Source organism: Ambystoma mexicanum, chromosome 12 (genome assembly GCF_040938575.1).
Source record: "Ambystoma mexicanum isolate Mex_15411 chromosome 12, UKY_AmexF1_1, whole genome shotgun sequence".
Lineage (NCBI taxonomy): Eukaryota > Metazoa > Chordata > Amphibia > Caudata > Ambystomatidae > Ambystoma > Ambystoma mexicanum.
In genome coordinates this window covers 48,784,962-48,803,338 of record NC_090936.1, presented here as the reverse complement: position 1 = coordinate 48,803,338, position 18,377 = coordinate 48,784,962, and the positions used below count along the sequence as shown (strand labels likewise).

The following is an 18,377-nucleotide window of genomic DNA, read 5'->3' as shown; positions in this document are numbered from 1 at the left end:
AAAAATATCGAAAAAAAAAATATCGAATTTTTTATTTATTTATATATGTTTTTGGGGTCAGGTAAGTAAAAAAAAGGGGTAAAATAAAAAAAAGGGGGGTTGGGGGGGGAACCCCCCCATTTAAAAAAAAAACACATTGAAAAAAAAATTCGATATTTTATTTTTCGGCCTTTTGTATTCGAGATTTTGGTTTTCGAGATTTTGGTTTTCGATATCACTATAAACCGATTATTTCATACCCATTGATGAAAATTATTAGGTTTAGAATAGTGAATCAAGCAACATTTTGTCACGATCCCTGGCCCTATAGCAGAGATCCCTAACCCTATAGCACATGTCTATCCCAATTCCGGTCATTGTGTCCACACCACGAAACATGGACCCCAAAAGAAACATCAAAGGTTTCATGCCCGCGCACATAAAGGCACAAGACAGTCCAACTGAGTGTAATCTTGGCGCACCTGGCACCGCACTCATTGCCCAATAGTGGAATGAGGACATCCGGATTTAGGTTTCCCTCAACATGGTGGGGGGGGGGGCTGAATCAAGCAACACATGCTGCATACTAGTTTTTGGGGCATGGGTGGGTGTGGCTGGCTATATAAACCACACCCAGTCCAACAGGCCTTGCTTCGCGTTACACTGCCAATCTCGTCCTTGGCACTTAAGGGGTTAATTAAATCTAGTCGTCTGGGTTAGTTGACAAGTTGTTATCTACTTCATTCCTCACCTCCACATCGATCCTTTTGTCCAATTGCATTTATTGGTTTATTTCATTAATTTCAGTCGCATTACTGTCTTCATACAACTTATTCTTATTATTTACTTACAGGTATGATCGTTTTGACTCTATTTTGTTTGTTGATTTTAGCTAATCGGTAGAGGTTATTAGTTTACGATTTCATGCTCGGAATCATGAAACTGCATTGATATTTATGATCAAGTATTTTGGCAACGTCATTGAGGTGCTGTTATCGAGTTTAAGTTAGATTGAGTTCAGGGTCGGATTTAGGGGAAAAGCCAAGTTTTCAGCAGTTTGCGGAAAGACATAAAGGTCTTCAGTGAGTCGGATGTGGGGTGGGAGTGCATTCCACAGCGTGGGGGCCAAGGCTGAGAAAGATGATCAGGCTAACTTGACTGAGTTTGTTTTTGGTATGACTAGGAGGCCTGCTGTGCTAGATCTTAGAGTACGTGCAGGGTGATATGGTTTTAGTTTGTCTTGAAGATATTGTCGTCCGGTTTTGTGCAGTGCTCGGTGAGAAATGCATTATGTTTTGAAAGCCACCCTTCGGGCGACCGGAAGCCAGTGCAGAGTTTTGAGGGCTGGGGAAATGTGGTCTCTTGGGCAAGCGCCAGCAGCAGTTTGGCTGCAGCGTTTTGTGCTCTTTGTAGTTTAGCGAGTTGGTATGCGTGGACTCCAAGGTAGAGGGGGTTAGCGTAGTCCAGTCTTGATATAATAATTGACTGGACAGCAGAGAGTCGGTTTGGAAAGCAGAGGTATGGAAAAATGCGCTTAAGAGTCTTAAGGTGGTAGTGACAGGACTTTGAGATGTTGTTGACTTGGCGCGAGAGTGTTAGGTCAGAATCTAGGACGCATCCAAGGTTTTTTACTGATTTAGAGGGGGTCAGTGAGTTGCCCATGGCCGATGGCCAGGGAAGTGGGTGTGGAAGAAGTTTGGTGTTGACACATACCATAATTTCGGTTTTGAATGGGTTTAGTAAGTGGTGGTTTGTGGTCATCCAGAGCTCTATGTCGAGAAGGCAGGAAGCGAGGTCAGGTCGGCAGTTGGGGTTTGAGTTCAGGGGTTTCAGAATTAGCTGTGGGTCATCGGCATAGTTGTAGCACAGGATGTTGTGCATGCAAATTATTCGTGGGAGGGTTGCCATGTAGAGATTGAACAGGAGGGCCGATAGGCTTGCTCCTTGTGGAACTCCGGTTTTGACTGGTCGGCGTTGGGAGGAATATGTTGACAGTAGAGTTATTTGATTCCTCTTTTTGAGGAAGGACGCTATGCATTTGAGGGTGGTTCCACGAATTACTAGGGAGTGGAGGCGGTCAAGAAGGATTGAGTGATTGATTGTGTGTTGTGTTTTGGAGAATATCCCTTTTCCGGATGGATTAAGCAGGTCCATGTGCACACCCCGATGCCAGATGTGCTGCCAGGTTTCTAGTACGTGAAGCATTTCCAAGATTGGGTATTCTCGTATGCGAGGTATTTCCAAAATGGGGTGGGAGTGTAGTCCTGCGGTCTGATAATAGACTGCATTTTATAAATGAACTATTTGAGCAGGTTACTCTTTTATTGGGCATAAAGCATACATTTTCTTATGACTATCATGTAATGTTATCTGTGAATGTTTAAATGGGCTTCTTTAAGAGATGATATGTAAAATCAAAATCACTTTGAAGAAGTGGTGGTTACAGTGAAAAGGAGAGCTGGAATCAACTCTCAAAAGCAGCCAGTGCAAATCTAACTGAGAAGAGCACAGCCAAAAAGACCATGAGGTAAGCAACCCAAGTCTAAACGGTGCCTCTGGTCTGAAGAACAGTGGTCCAGCTGGATTCTGTCCTGTTGCAGCAATGCAGACCCTGGGTTCCTGAGCCTCAGTCACGGGAACAAGAGGGAGGACGTCTGGAGGGCTACTGCGGCAGTGATTTGGATGGCGCCGGCAGCTACAGGCTCTTTTTGGATCAGCGGCACTTTGCGGTTTCAGCGCTGGGTAAACAGCACCACTTGGGATCCCGGATACCGGTTGGGCTTCCTTCACCAAGTCTCCAGAGGCAAAGAGGAGTAATGCCATCCAGCCTAATTTATTTAAATAGCACTAAATAAAAGGTCGAAAATGGACAAAATATTGGTCTCCTTACATGTGATTCAGAACAAGAGAATACAGTCTGTTCATTAAGCTCCAGACAAAGATAGTGGTGTACCTACACTTCCTTAAACGTCCCAGAGAACAGAACAGTCCGCAAGGTCAACTACAAAGAAGAGGCCTTGGCTGAGGGCCTGGTCGATGAGAAATGGACTCATTGGGCAAGTGGGTACTAGTCTGACTTTGCACTCTGCACCTGGGTTTCATTTTGCTCACGTTCTGCTAACGAGCCGAAAGTCCAAGGTTGGGAGAGAATACCAACAAATCACAACGGTCTTTGTAGCAGTGTGTTCTACATTGTTGCAGAAGACAATCTGCTGCTGTTATTCTGCTATAATCTGTATTATATGTATTTAGAGGTAGTTCAAAGCAGGTCTACCAGATAAGGGGCATCCATAATGTTACTAGCACCTAAATGATATATAGGTACATATGTTCCCCTAACCAATCCCTCCCGGCAATAGGTTTTTAAAGTATGCCACGTAGGATGAGGTCCTAGCCGACATACATTGAGATATAAAGCCTTTGCATAATCAAATTATTAGTACGAGTGTGTGAACTAGTATTTTGCCATATTCTTTGAGTCCGTCAGTTCTTTTGGGTTCAGATCGTTATTGGTAATTCCTTTTAGCACTTGGAACGCTCCAGGTGCTACTGCAAAATGGTGTTGCAATAGTAATGTGCTGGTACAATAATAAATCCAACGTCTTGGTCCAGTGTCTGTGTCCTGAATTCGGTAAGGCTGAGTCAATAAAGCAGTAAAAAGAGGATAGATGCACTCATGCCGGTTAGCTGCCACAAACTAAGCCTCTACAAAAAGAGCACTTGTTTTTCAACCAAGACAAGGCAAAAGCCAGGACAAAGAATAAATCCAATAACATTGAGCCAGTGACGGACACAAAAGAACACGCGCATGAAGAATTGCTACGTCAAGTCACTGATTGCTTTATCTTCAAGTTGAGGTCACAAAACACATTAAAACAAAACCAAAATGAGCCCTGGTAGCAAATACAATTCTGGCTTTGTCAAGGTTTCCAACTGAATTACAGGATCTTGAGAATAGTTTTCATTAAAGTTTTAACGATTCAGCCATAAAGTTGCAGTATGCTACCTTAAGAGGATTACTTCTCCATTGGATTGCTTCAAACGTGTGTTGGATTCTTAAACACAACAATAGTTTTCACCTTGTTCATCTGACCTGAGAAAACGGGTGCTGGTACCTTGCTTTAAACCTTATTTGCTAAGACAATAACCAATGATGTTGGTTGAATAGGCGTTGATGACACATTTGTCTTCTTATTTTTTTTTTACTATGCGCTTAATACCAGAGTTCGGTTTCTAAGCGCGGATCCGTGATTCGAAACTGTTGCTCTGCATGGTCTTGCTTCCAAGACCAGCACATTCGCCCTGTGCTATCCTCCTTTCACACAATAATCTTGCAATTATTGCTCCATACCTACCAATGGACTGGTAGTTACCAGAAGATGAAAGGAGCAATCTAGCATGAACTTGATCAATCCTTATTGAAGATTCATTCAGAAACAAAGGAACAGAGGTCTTTGGAAGTTTGCGTTACAGTATGGCGTGCTCTGACACATGCACAAAGTCAGTGGGAGCCCTATAACAGGCTGTCTGGTGAAAGTGGAGTCAGCGGATGCAGACGTAAACCAAACTAGACCAGACCATGCACACCCTCTGGTGTACTACAACACTCAATGGTATTTTCTGCTATGTTGAGAATCTTGAATTGATTTCAAGAGGTAGAAGCAAACAGGGCAGCAGTTACTGGTAGGTAAGATTTTCATATCAATGATAAATCTTCCTGACCTGTATCAACACCAGAACATTTTGCTTTGTATAGGTAACTATTTTAGCTTGCCCTGGGTGAAGGGGAATTGTTTCCCTTCTCACCTAGTCTTTTACTCTTTTTATGGGTGTCCTCTTTATGTCTCTCCAGAGTGTATTGGTGAAGTTATAGGTCCCTTTAAATTTTGGGCTTAGGTTGGGTTGCCCCTATGGGGTACCTTGTTAATTTTGCTTTCATGTACTTGGGTGAACTACAGTTCCCAAGTGGTAAAGAGGGATTTTCATCCCCCTTTACATTTTACATAGTGAGCCAGCACCCCCCCACCTTATGTGCAGTGCTGGGGGGATACAAGGTATCACTTTTCTCACTTACCTGGTAACCTTTTGTTACAGTTGCACGATTTACATTAATGGCTGGTGGTAGTGGTTTTACCTTTATGACTTTTGGTCTTTATTACTCGCAGTCTGTTAATTCAGCCTCGATAATGCACAGAAGGGCCACCATTTTTCTAAAATGATGAGTTCCTCTTTTTTTCGCCATTTCTTGTCTGCTTGCTTTTTCTGAAGTCTTCCCCTGCCATTCTGGGCAGGAACAACCGCAGTGGCTGTTTTGTCTCCGTGGGAATCAGGTTGATTCCCCGCCCAGGCCCCAGTGTGTCTGGAAAGGCAGGAAGCGAGGGAAGGAGTCCAAAACGCTGCAGCTCTTTGTCTTCCACCTAGCTGAAAGGAAACAACTCCCTGTGGCGGAGAGAGAATGCAGAGGTTGTGCTGTAGATCCTGATAAAAACTCCGAACCTGGAAGCTGCTGACATGTCGACCATTGGAGCTGAAACCAAAGAGGAAGATGAAGAAACTATGGTTGTAGTGATTTCCACTGACCAGAGAGACTGCTGTGTAACCAGAGCCTGCTGTTACCATTCCTTCCAATTGACCTTGGGATCCCGAAAAAGGTCGGCCCAGAGCCTGGTGGGATCCACTAGACTCAAGAGGGCCTGCATTTTGAGCCCTCCCACATCATGCTGAGACCTTCCAGGGCTGCAATACCCAAATACGCTACAACCTCGAGCCAGTGTGCAGTGCACGGTCTTCCGAATCGAGCTGAAACTTTGGTGGCATCATGCAGGATCGCCATAGACATGAAAAAAGCCCAAAGAAGTCCGCCTCAACAGAGTGCTAGACCTTGCAAGCGATGAGAATCTTACCAGTGATATTCAGTCGTCTCCCTGGCTCCTGAAAAGGGTGCCAAAACTACAGAGCTGCATCCAGCTGGAAGAAACTCTTGCCTGAAGCCTTCCCCGTGATCCTTGCTGTAAAATCCCTTCCAAAGTCCTGTCTTCCGTCTTCATAACAAAGGAATTCATCAACCAGGTTTTTGGCTGCAGATCCTGAAGTCTTCTTGCTGAAACTCTGCTTTCGTGCAAAGGTACTGCGTTGGCTGTGGTATTTACTTAATTAAGCATGTGTGATTTCTGTTAAGCTTTTGGGGTGTTTTCTGGGATTGAGTCCTCTCATCCAGTTCACTCAGGCCCACTGCTGGAATCCTCCTAGGGTGTCTTCTCTGAAGTCCCTGGACCCTAACTAACTTTCAAGACAACCAGACTTCCACAGGAACTCTGACTTTTGCTGCAACAGAACCCTATCTCACCCTGTCTACAGCTGGCACCTAGACCACTAAGGTCCCTCTTCTGCCTCTGAGTGAACTCATGCAATTGACTAGGGAAGGACTGGATAAGTAAAGGATTCTGTCTTGAAAAGAATAACAAGTGTTTGAAAATGACTTACTTGTGAAAGAGTTAGTTGGTAACTAACTTAGAGTGAGCAGTTACAAAAGTTCTTACTTACCTTGAATGCATGGTGTGCCATTCTGAAAAGTATATGCAAGGTTATTTTACTCACCTGTGATTTGGTTATGCCTCTTTTCCAAAAGTAATGCTGTTGGCTTCACTAACTATTTTTTTCAAGGAATAGGTGTATACGTTCCCCTTGCTGCCACTAACTTGCTGTATAGCCTGTTTAGAATAAGTCTGCCCTAGGTTTTACCTACCCAGAATAACATTGAATCATTCATAAAGTGTAACATTGGGTTTTGCTTTCCCTGGTCCGTTTTATACAGATGCTAAACAGTCTTCGGTTCATACCCACATTTATGTTGCTGATAGCTCCTTTAAAAAGTATATAGGTTTTTACTTACCTTGAATTAGCTGTGTGCCATCCTAAAATAAGTTAGAGTTCTTACCTCAATCTGTGTTCCACAGATATGAAAAGCAACTGTAATAGTATATTACATTATGTTTTACCTGCTTAGAATAGCTGTGTGACATTCTTAAAAAGTGTTTTTAGGTGTAGCTGACCTTGGTCTGCCTGGTGCAATCGCAAATTAGTTCTTGCTGAACTTAATCTGTGTTCCACTGCACTGAAAAGTAACTAATCGAATATAACACCAAAAGATTGCACTCACCTAGTATAACTGGGTTATCATTAATGTAGTTATAGGTATATACTGTTCCGTGAATCTGTGTTCCGCTATTCAGAAAAGTATCCTTTTAACAGGGTCGGTGGATTATGTGATTTCTTGGCTGAGTTTCTCTGCATTAACTGACAGTGTCTACTCGCCTTGTATTACTGAAAGTAATCAGAAAGTAACGTATGGTTTTACTCCCCATGAATAGGTGTAGGCTATACTAAATGTGTATGAGGAGGTCTGGCTTCCCTAGAATTACTGTTAGGTTTTCTGAACAAGGTCTATGCTTTGGTTGGTGTACTTTAAAGCATGGTGTTGTGTTTTTATAATTGTGTTTTTTTATAATGTGATGGTACTTCTTTGCCCAAGATTCATTTTAGACTACTCGTATTTAAATAAATCATTTATTTTTACAATGCATAGTGTTTCAGTGTTACTTTGGAGCAAATGTATGCTACAATTTCTTTGTACCAAGTTACCACCCTCTCTATATCTCCTAAGGTAAGCCTGGCTGCTCGGTCTATGCTACCATATACTCAGGGGGTAGTACCGCCTTATACTAAGAGTGTAGTCTTGCACTGTCTCAGTTGAATGGTTTTACTAAGCCCTTAGCTGGACTTCAGAAAAACTTTCCTAACAGTAAAACTTTCCTAACAGTTATGAAGGCAGGTTATGCAAACACTGTGGGCATCTGCTTTAGAAAATGCTCCGTCCGATATTGCGTGCAATGTGTAGGCTAGCTGTAGTGGAATGTGGCACTTACAAGCTAACGAGCAGAGGTGAGAGAAGCGTAGGCAATCAAGAAGGAAGCCATAACTCCATGATGTAAAGAGGTTCTCCTCTCCAGAGGTCAAAAGGACTTTGCAGACGGCAAAAAAGAACTGACGTTTATATGCTCAACACGGACTCCTACTAGAAAGTTCTGATCCAAAGGGGAAGGACCCTTGTGTATTGCACAATATAGCATACACCAAAAGAACAGCTTCATGGGGCAGTGCAAAACAAATTCATAAAATCAAATACAGCAAAATAAACAAATAATGTAAACCTTGAATAGCTTAAAAAAATTGTAAAAAGGTACTCCATAGGTTTCCAGTCTACTGCTTTGTTGCCCCTCAGTTTTCCCTTCAGCCTCGACATGCACTAGTCTCTACCTGTTGCCATCTTTTTTACCCACCATTCCCATTTTCCCTCCCTCTGCTCTTCGGGATTTTGCCTGTCACAAGCCGCCTCTCAGCAGCTTTGCCCATTCATTCCCCCGGCATTCGCTATGCTCATTCAGCCTCACGTACTGTAGTCAGCCCTCCAGATAAGGGGCGTATAGGGCCCTTTTACGCATTGAATTCTTGCCAGTACGCCACATTTCACTTTTAAATGCGTACCGTTTACACAGGATTGTCACTGTAATTCTTTATTTTAAAAAAGTCCTCTTTCTGCCAGTAGATGGCACTGCAGTATGAAATAAATTTCTACTGCAGTGGGTTACAGGCAAGTAACAGAGGGGCTCAAAACTACAACATTTTAGAAAAGTCAGCCAATGGAGAAGTCCACCTATACTGCTGGCCTAATCCAAGCACGCGAAAGGCATTTTACAGGTCAGCTACAAGGGGATCGTGGGAAGATGTAAAACTCCTGGCAGGTGGCTCTCTTTGAATACATGCATGCTCGGTGAGTAACGTCAGAGAGACATTCAAACCATGACAACTCCACTCTATGCGCGGCAGAGAGGAACAGCCAAACAGGACAATGTGAATGCATCTAGGGGTTTTCAGGCTGAACAGAATAGGCCAATGTATTGCGCTGCAGTCTGTTTTAAGCACTCTCTATTGGGTGTTAAAGGAAGGAATGGTCCAGGATCACACATTTGTAGGTCAAATAAGGAAGCAGGTGGTAGAATCCAAACATGTGTGTTTCAGTCACCAAGTAGCTATTAGATGCCATCTCTGCCTTGGAGCAAAACTAATGCAGAGACAGCAAAACCTCCCTCCGGGCCCCTCCTCCCCTCCCCACCCCCCCCCCCACGCACACACACACACACACACACACACACACACACGATAGCACTGGTTGCACACGAAAAAGGTTGCAAGAGATGTGGTAGGTTCAGCCGCAGGAGTTTTGCCAATAGAATACATTTTCAATCAAGTGCCTTTACAAATTGCATAACATCCCACACAGTTAGTTGGCATTATTACCCACAAAAACATTGTTGGTTAAAACAAACACGAAGCGCCAGCAAACTAGAGCAGTACACAGAGGTGCGTTATCAAACATTTTTAAATGGATAAGAATACACTACATAGAATTATAGTGCCGGAACTAAAAGGTGTCTTGCCGAAGTGGGGACCCTTTAGTTCCTGCACTATAATTCTTGTTCTTAGTTGGCACACAAAAGCTTTTTGAACACCTGTGGTGAAAAGACTTGAACACAAATCTGTATGAAATCCCTGGAGTGTGTAGGACCCCAAGAGCTGATGTTATTTTATTCTACTGTGCAAAGCTTGGAACCCCGTGCCTTTAATACAATCTCGTCTTTCCGTAGTATTTACTAGCAAAATCGCAATGTTGTTACCAAGTCCCAGCAATGTTTGCCATCGCCTTTTTGGAGAGCTCACCAGACTCCCCTGCTCTTGAGCTTCTCTCCAGCCATTACCATATTGCCCAACATGTTTCATACACTAGGCTATCCTGTTGCCCATAAATCCTGCATTGGCTTATTCATTTCGTGACAAAAAGACAGCAGTGCTGAGGCCTGAGTGTGGAGTGGTGTTAGGATGCAAGGAAGGCAGGCGGAGACTTAGTTTATTCGTTAATACCTTTATTCAAGTAAGGTTATATAATTGAAACGACCCCCAGCCGGAAGCTGCACAACCGTCCTCCTTTAGTTCCTTCTCCCTCACACTCCAGAACCTAGAGCACTCAACAATAACTGTGCCTAAGTTCTAATGTAACCAAGAGTGATAGGAAGCATGTAACTTCAGCAATGTGTTAAAACATATAACATCTAAAATGTAATGGATACAATATTAAACTAATACTTGTCATAGCAACTACCTATCCTAACAAGTGGGCTTGCTACGGCGGGGACGTGCCTTCTTCGTTCCCCGAGGAGATCCTATGCTGCACTCTGTTGGGAGGCCGCCGGCAGGGAGCACCAGTCATTTATCAGTGCTCGAGGGGCCTGGTACGCTGCAGCCTACTCCAGGCGATGAGATCTGAAGCCCGTGGGAGCGAGAGGCCATGCAGGTGTGATCTTGGCCCTTGATTTGCCACATGATTGGAGGTGCTCTGGGGTGAGGCTGGAGGTACAGTGTTTTGGCTAAATTACTTATTTTGAGCCCAGGCCTGCAGTGGTTATTATTGAGAGGTTTTGATCTCTGCCCATAGATGTAGCTGAATTGCTCCTGGCATGTCACTTGAAGGACAGGAATTGCTGTTTGTGGGGGAAGTGGGGAAGACTGTAACCTTTATATTATGGGTTTGATATACTGCTCCTGGCGGTACAGCACTTGGCTGTAGGTACAGGTAGGGGATTGTGAACTGGATCCGACAGGGATAGAGGGTGCCTGGCTGGATTTGCGTGATGCGGTGCAGATTCTGACCTACTGGGTGCGCCTCGACATCCTAGCTGCTGGAATACTTGGTGGGGTGCTGTCATTACCCGAGCACATTGCGTGTTGGAGAATGACGAAGGGGGCTGCCAACAAACGTGGGCTGATTGATTTCTTTGCTAGCACTCCTTGCAGGGAGGTGCCTACTGCATCTGCTGCAGAGATTGCCCGGCATGTGCAATGGCGGCGCCTGCGGGGATGGAACCCCTTATGGCAGAAGGCTAGAATGGGTAAGGAGTGTGGGTGCATTACAGAGACAGACGAGAATGGGGCACCTTGATGATACAGTCCTTTCTCATGATCAGCTACTAAAAGGGGTCACAAAGGATCTTACCGCTGTTAGATCAAACTGCAAGGATTTGGTATTGCGTTCTCGCTGGAATAGTATTCATATTGTGGGAGTTCCGGGGGCGCCAGTGAATGGGCCCATGTTGCAATTTGGTGAGGGTCTGCTTAAGACATTGTTTGAGGAAGCTGACTTCTCAGCCCCTGGATGTGCGCACTTGCATTTTGTTAGGCAGAGAGATGAGGGAAGCCTTTCCCTGAAACTGGCAGTGTTAAAGTTTTACTGTGTTTGTTTAGAAAAATGTACTTGATGTCATGCCTACCTCTCCGTCCTCTCCAGCTGGCTCCGTTGTGAAACCCAAAAATTCCTGTTTTCCGGCTTCCTCAGCCTTGAGAACGGCTAGACCGTTCTACACTCAATGGAAGTTATCTGGGAGGCGCTAATCCAAATGCATGGATCACATGACCAACGCGATGACGTTACGTTAACGTGTGTCCTACGCACGTCAGTTGACACCATTTAACGAAGCGGAAGTCTTGCAACCACGCTTCTGATAGTTTGTTGTTCATTTCGCATTCCGGAGCTTACTGCTGCCTTTCGCAGACGTCTTTTCTTCTATTGCCTAAAATACGGTTGCCATCCCGCGTTCCGACGCATTTCCCGGCAACTTCCAACTTTTCTTGAACTGAATGTTTCCTCCGCGCTCGTACGCGGTTCTCCACTCCTCATTCAATCGGAGTCCCACCATTCACCCGCAACATCTTCCTGGTATTTCTATTAGAAGCTTACCGCATTGTTGCTCCACACCGCAGCTTCCTATTGCTGTATAGAGACTTCGGCTGTCTACCCGGCAGCATCAACACCCTGCAGATTACGGCTCTGCCTTATCTACCAAGATTCTGCGTTCATCGAACTTCTACTGTATTAAGGACTTTTACCTCCTGGATCAAGATTCTAATACCCTCCTTCTACACGTGCACTGGACTATGGACGCTTTCCTGTGTGTGCACCAACCCGTCTCTAGTGCTGCCCTCATTCCGCTCGGGTTAGATCCCTCACTACCCTTTCCTTGCCGTTGTTTCCTTGGATTCTTCGGACTTCTTGAGACTTCCTTGGCTACACATCCAGGTTTCCTTGGCTACACCTCCAGGTTAGTGTGTTCAACATAGGTTCTTATTGTCCTTCAATTTCAATCATCATTCTAAATTCGTTCCTCTTTATCAACAGCCTGGTGAATCTTGGTCCACTCACGCCCTTCCCACTAATAGCTCTATCTGACTGTGGATTCTACTAGTCAGAGGGTGACATTAGTAAGAAGGTTCTCTTTTGATACACTGCGCCCTACCTCTGACATCTTCCGGTGAAGAAGTCTTCGAGTGTATCCTTTATTGCTACCAGTCTGTATCCTTTTACGAGAACCTCTGAATTATTCTCCTGTATCCATTGTGTTTCAATTCTTAACACTTGAAGAAACGCAGTAAAACTTTAAAAGCTGTTCCTTTCAAAAAAACACTTCCATCACCTCTCTGCATATTGTGCTTTAAAATATATTATTCGATAGTATGTGTTGGATAAGTTTTACTCTCTTGCAGGGGAGAAAACTCATTTTTACTCTCTTGAAATTGCATTTACTCTCCAATTTAAAAATGCATGCGTAAAATACTCCCACCTCCAAATCATAGCTGGAGCACCGACTGTAGTCCTGCCTGTTCCGAATGCAGCTTCTTTAATGCACCATACTATTGCTCTGCTGGAGTCTAGCAAAGATTCCTGCATCGGTTTTCATAAGGAAGGGTTACTGCACTTAATTATAGGGACTTCAGGGAACAATTTATGAAAATACAAACAGCAGAGGAGAATAAAGAGAAATTGACGAAATCACTATCAACTGAGAAATCGTACTCTACAAATTCGGAATTTAAAAAACAAAGGGATGATGAAATTTACCCATTTCAAATCATTTACGATAGCTTCAAATCTGAAGAATCATGTGATGAAATAAGGGAACCATAACAACCAAAGAAAATCGGCACGACATGGTCGATTATTACATGGAATACTAGAGGAAGCAAACATCTGTTTGAACAATCGAAAAAAGAACTTGAAAAATCCAATTTTATATGTCTACAAGAAACGTGGCTCAGAGAAACACCAGCATGTGACGGCTTTATTACAATAAACCCAGCCTCCAAAGGAATTCAAGGAAGACCCTCTTCAGGTTTGTTAGCATTGAGAAAAAATAGTCCCAAACTGGGGAATAGGGTCTTGCACCAACATCAATCATTGCACTCAGAATATATTAACTGTGCAAGAAGGTGGTCAAAGAATTCCAGGCAAGCTAAACCGGGACAGGCCATCTCATTAATGAACGTATATTGGAATCCGGCGACAATAAATGACAATACTTTTTTGGATGGAATCTTCTTAAACGTGGATGAAACAAGATCGAAACATGCAAATGTAGGATTTATCATATGTGGAGATTTGAACATACACCTATATAGAGAGAAAGGTGTGTTAGCAAAAGACGACGAACTATGAGAGCAAAGAGGTGGCAAAAAGAAATAAATATCAGAAAGTTATCGCTATTAAAACAACCACGAGATTGTGAAGGAAAAATCATAAAAACATGGGGAAGAGGAAATTCTTTGGCAGTGATTGACTATATTTACCTACCAGAAGAATTGAACTCAATAAAAGATATAAAGAGCAGAAGGTGATGGTATATCGGAGCTGAGAAAGCCGAGTTAATGCATACCTTTGGAAACCACAGGTAAAATCTTTAGGATACGAATAAACAAAAAAGAAATACAATCATTTGAAAACAATCTTCAACACCCATTAACAACGAATGAAGATATATTGAATAACAATTTTTTGTTAAAATCGCATCTTGGGAAAAAAAAACAATGAAATGAAATTACATTCACATGTTTATAATGCTGAGTTAGTAGAAAAGAAAAAGGAGATGAGAAAAGGCATCAGAAAACTACGAGCGAAGAAAGAAACATATGTGAATTGGAAAAAAATTACACATTCATATTATGTTACAAAAAGATGCTGAGGCAATAATGGATACCTATAAAACACATAACCCATGGGAGCTTTGGAATTTACTAAATAACAATGCTAGGAAACAACAAGACATGACAACTAATGTGAACGAAGAGCAAAGGATCAAGCACTTCTCTACGATATACGCTAAGCGTAATAAGGACACAGAGGAAGAAAAACAGCAAGTCTCAATCCGATGGCAAATAAAATATGAAAAACAAGAAATACTAGAGTTGATAACGAAATTGAACACCTTGCGTGCACCAGGGCCTGAAGGTCTATCAAACGAAATAATCAGAAGAGAGCCAGAACTCTGGGCGAGTATAATGGAGTCCATTCTCAAAGCAATAAATACAACAAATCAAATTCCACAGTCCTGGAAACAAGCAACAATAATACCACTGTACAAACAAGGCCCAATAGAAGACCCACGGAACTTTAGACCAATAGCGCTATTGAACGCCTTAGGCAAATTACTTGCATCGCTCTTGCAAAAAAAGGCTGAAAAATTGGGCTACAGAAAATAACCGATTTGCGGTTAGGCAAACAGGATTTACCACAAACATAGGAACAAATGTGAATCTATTACTGTTAAACTTAATTAAACAAGAAGCATTAAAAAAGAAAACCAACATATATGCAGTATTTGTAGACCTCCATATGGCGTTCGACTCAACACCCAGACAAAAGCTATGGAGGAAACTAAGAACATGGCAGTGCCCGGTGGAATTAGTGGAACCAATCAAGCAATTGTATACAAATACCATGATAACAGTAAGAATGACAGAAAATGGCAATACCACTTCAAACATTGAAACTAGCAACGGCTTGAAACAGGGATGTCCACTAGCAGCCACATTATATAATTTATACACAGCAGATATAGAAGGAACCAAAAATGAAACACTGAATCCGCCAAAAATAAATTCAATCCCGATTCCAATAATGTTGTATGCGGATGACATCATATTAATGGATAAGACACCTGCGGGATTACAGAAAAGTCTACAAATACTGAGTTTATATTTGGAAAAAAACGAACTGACGATAAATAGTGAAAAGACCAAAGTGACAAAACTTCCATTCCAGAAAGCAAAACCTCTGAATATATCAATCAATGGAAATAAACTTGACGAAGTCACCACATATAAATATCGGGGAATAACCATAAACAAGTAATTAACGGAGAAACAATGGATAATAAATCTGGAGGCAAAGACACAAACATTAGCAAGACAAGGTTGTATAATACAGCGACAATATGGAAAGTTTTCAATGAAACCTATACTTGCATACTGTAAACAAAGTTTCACCCTCGATGACATATGGAAGCGAGGCAATGCTACACATACAAGAAATTACGTGGGTAAGACTAGAGGGCGCTTTCTAGTGAAAGATACTGCGATTACCAGCTTCATATCCGATGGTCAGAATACGCCATGAAATCGCAACTCAGTCCATGGCATCCGTTGTAAATTGGAAACAACTAAACATTCTACGCAAAATGCTTTCAAAAGACAGAATACCTGCAATAGATATTCTAAGAGAACAAGAAACAGCATTGAATGACTGTCTTAAAATCATGGAAAAAGGTCTATTCAATCTAATGGAAGCTGAAGACATCTCACTAGAAACACTTGTAGAACGACCTCAAAATGCAAAAAAATAAAATAATGAGGAATGACTGGATAAGGACGTGCAGAGAGATTACAAGGTATTCCAGAAACGATTACTTGTCCGACTGATATTCAAGCCATAAACACGATACTGATGTATCTGACATATTTTCCAGATCCATGAATAAGAGCAACATATATGAGAATGAGACTCAATATTCTCCCCACTAGAGAATACCTAGTTGAGACAAGAAAACTGGACGCAAAAGAACATGTTGTAGGTTTTGCAAATCAAATGAACGTGAAACAATCTACCATTTGACAATGATCTGTCCAGAACTAAATGAAAAAAAGACAGATTTGGAGATTTTAGCAACTGAAATGGTTACAGAAGAGAGTCAGCAGAGCTAGGGATGGTATACTAAGCCATTTCAGACACTGAACCCAAAGGAGAGACAGAAGTCAAGGAAAGTAGTGCCCCTGCAGCCAGCGACTGGCAAACTGGTAAATAGGTTGAAATGAAGCTACCATTCATATTTACCCATTGTGGAGGGTCAGGAGGAGCATGCAAACGCAGTGTTGACATACTATTTGTATGTTTATTAAATGATAAGAAAAGGCCTAACTTTCCATATTGCTATGTGGGTGTACCCGCCTATATAAATAACTATGGTGCTCGTCTGTCATCTGGAAGTCAAAGGTTTGCTGTCCAAAAACGAATCCCAAATGACCCTACTATGCTAACAAAAATAATGTCAGACGAATGTCTCCCTTCTCCCGTTTGTCTTTTCTCTCAAGATGTTCTCCTTGGCTTCAAGCTTCTTATTAGTAGGTTAATTTCGAATAGTCTCTGGTCACCCTCTGTATACGTTCTTGTAACTCTTTCAAAAGCTCTGTGGGGTTTCTCTCCTCTTTAGGGATTGTCTTTCCAGGAATCCCCTTTGTCTCTTTCTCTTATCTTTTCTTCTACAAAAAAGTGCCTTTGTAGGATACACTTTCTTAGCTGTGATATGCCTTCTTGATGGTTGGACATTCCGCCCCTCTTGGGGTGCGTTGTTTGGCTCATCTTTGCTCTTGTGGGTCTCTCTTGCCCTCCCTTCATAGGATTCTCCTTCTGGTTTACAGTCTCTGCCTCTTAACATATGTAGTACTCTCCCCATTTCCAGAGTATTTGTATTTCAGGCTTACTGATATCTCTTCCAGCATTTATTGTGATTTGCTCTCGCTCATTAATATAGTTCCACTCCCTGGTCTTCAATTTGACTGTCTCGTCAATTCTATTGAGACGAGTTCTTGCTATTCCAAAATAATCCCCGGCAGTCTCCAAGTTCTCTTGTTCTCCCCGCTACCTTGGATTCTGTGGGGGAACAGCTCCAGGGACTATTTTCTCAATGTCTCATGTGTCCCACTCTCTGTGCAAGCTGGTAGCGCTGCAGTTATCCGGACTGTTTACTTCTTTCGCAGCATAGTCGTTTCGACATTGTTCTGTGGACGGCCTCAGCACCACAAAGTGGTTGTGGTTACGCCACCACGGTCTGCTTCTCATCGGCTCCCTCTGCGTGGACACGGCCCGGCCGGTGCTTTGATCTCACTCAGAGCAGTTTCCAAGGTCACTGGTTCCACGAATCAGCGTCTCCTCTCCTCTTAGATGTTGCGCTGTCAGAGAGCCCCCACTGCTTCGGTACGCGTCGCTCAGGCTCAACTCGCTTCAGCGGGTCGTCCTCTTCCAGGTTCCTTCTCCCAGTTAAATGGAGATTTCTGTTGAAAGGGGACAGATCCTCATTCTTGTTGGTAACAGTATATTTAGCTTTCTCTTCAATCAGGTTTCTGGATTATATACTGTTCCATGCATCTGATATTCCCATGTATGTCACCATGGGGTATGACTTAAGGAATTCCTCACAGGAACTGGAGTGCTTGTCCCCAAAGGGGAGTCTCTCCTGGTGAGGTCACACTTTTCCCGAACCCTAGGGAGGGCACTGCAGAGCAGGCTCACATCCCTAGCCTCAGAGGGCGGGGCGCTCCACCTTGGGGAGAAGGGACACATTCCCTCGATTCGTCACACTATGGACTGTATCACTATCCCGGCATCTAATGCCAAGATATTTAAATTTGGGTATCCACTGTGCACACCAAAACAGGTCACATTAAGGGCAGTATTACAAAGGAACAGATTGACAAATTACTTCAGCTAAAAAACACACACTTGACCCTTTAGGTTTAATTGCAACTCCATTGTCTGCATACTTGCACACAAGTTTGAACTAGCTGAAGCAACACGTCATCTCACCATTCAAACATTACTTACTGGGCTGCTCCTTCTCTGAGAAGATTATCATTGTTAAGCAGCAGCCGGACATCTAGGGAGAAAGGACAACAGTTACTAAACAGTAATTGTACCCCCTTCCTTCAACCCGGTCACCAAAGAACTACCTTTAGTTTGATTAGAGAAAAGCACATATTTTCGAGAAATTAAACCCTGTTGTATAAAAAGCATCTCCAGGCACAGTGGTACTAAAAATATAGAGCGTGAGGTCTTTTGATAGCCTGATTTTCAGGTATTGATGAAAGATGCAGTTTTGAAACTTACTGTCTCCAAAAGTACAAAATATATTCCCCAGTAAATCACATAAGATTTGTAAGATATTATTTTCTAAGAATGAAACAGA

The 18,377-nt window shown here is 42.8% G+C and overlaps 1 protein-coding gene across 1 annotated transcript in view; it reads right to left on the bottom strand.

Moving 5' to 3' along the window:
* Positions 1-18,377, bottom strand: part of CAPZA2 (capping actin protein of muscle Z-line subunit alpha 2) — a 175,919-nt gene that overhangs the window by 100,982 nt on the left and 56,560 nt on the right. The window contains exon 3 of the mRNA XM_069627932.1: positions 18,017-18,068. Coding sequence (XP_069484033.1) covers positions 18,017-18,068 — 52 coding nt within the window. The remainder of the gene's footprint in view (positions 1-18,016; positions 18,069-18,377) is intronic.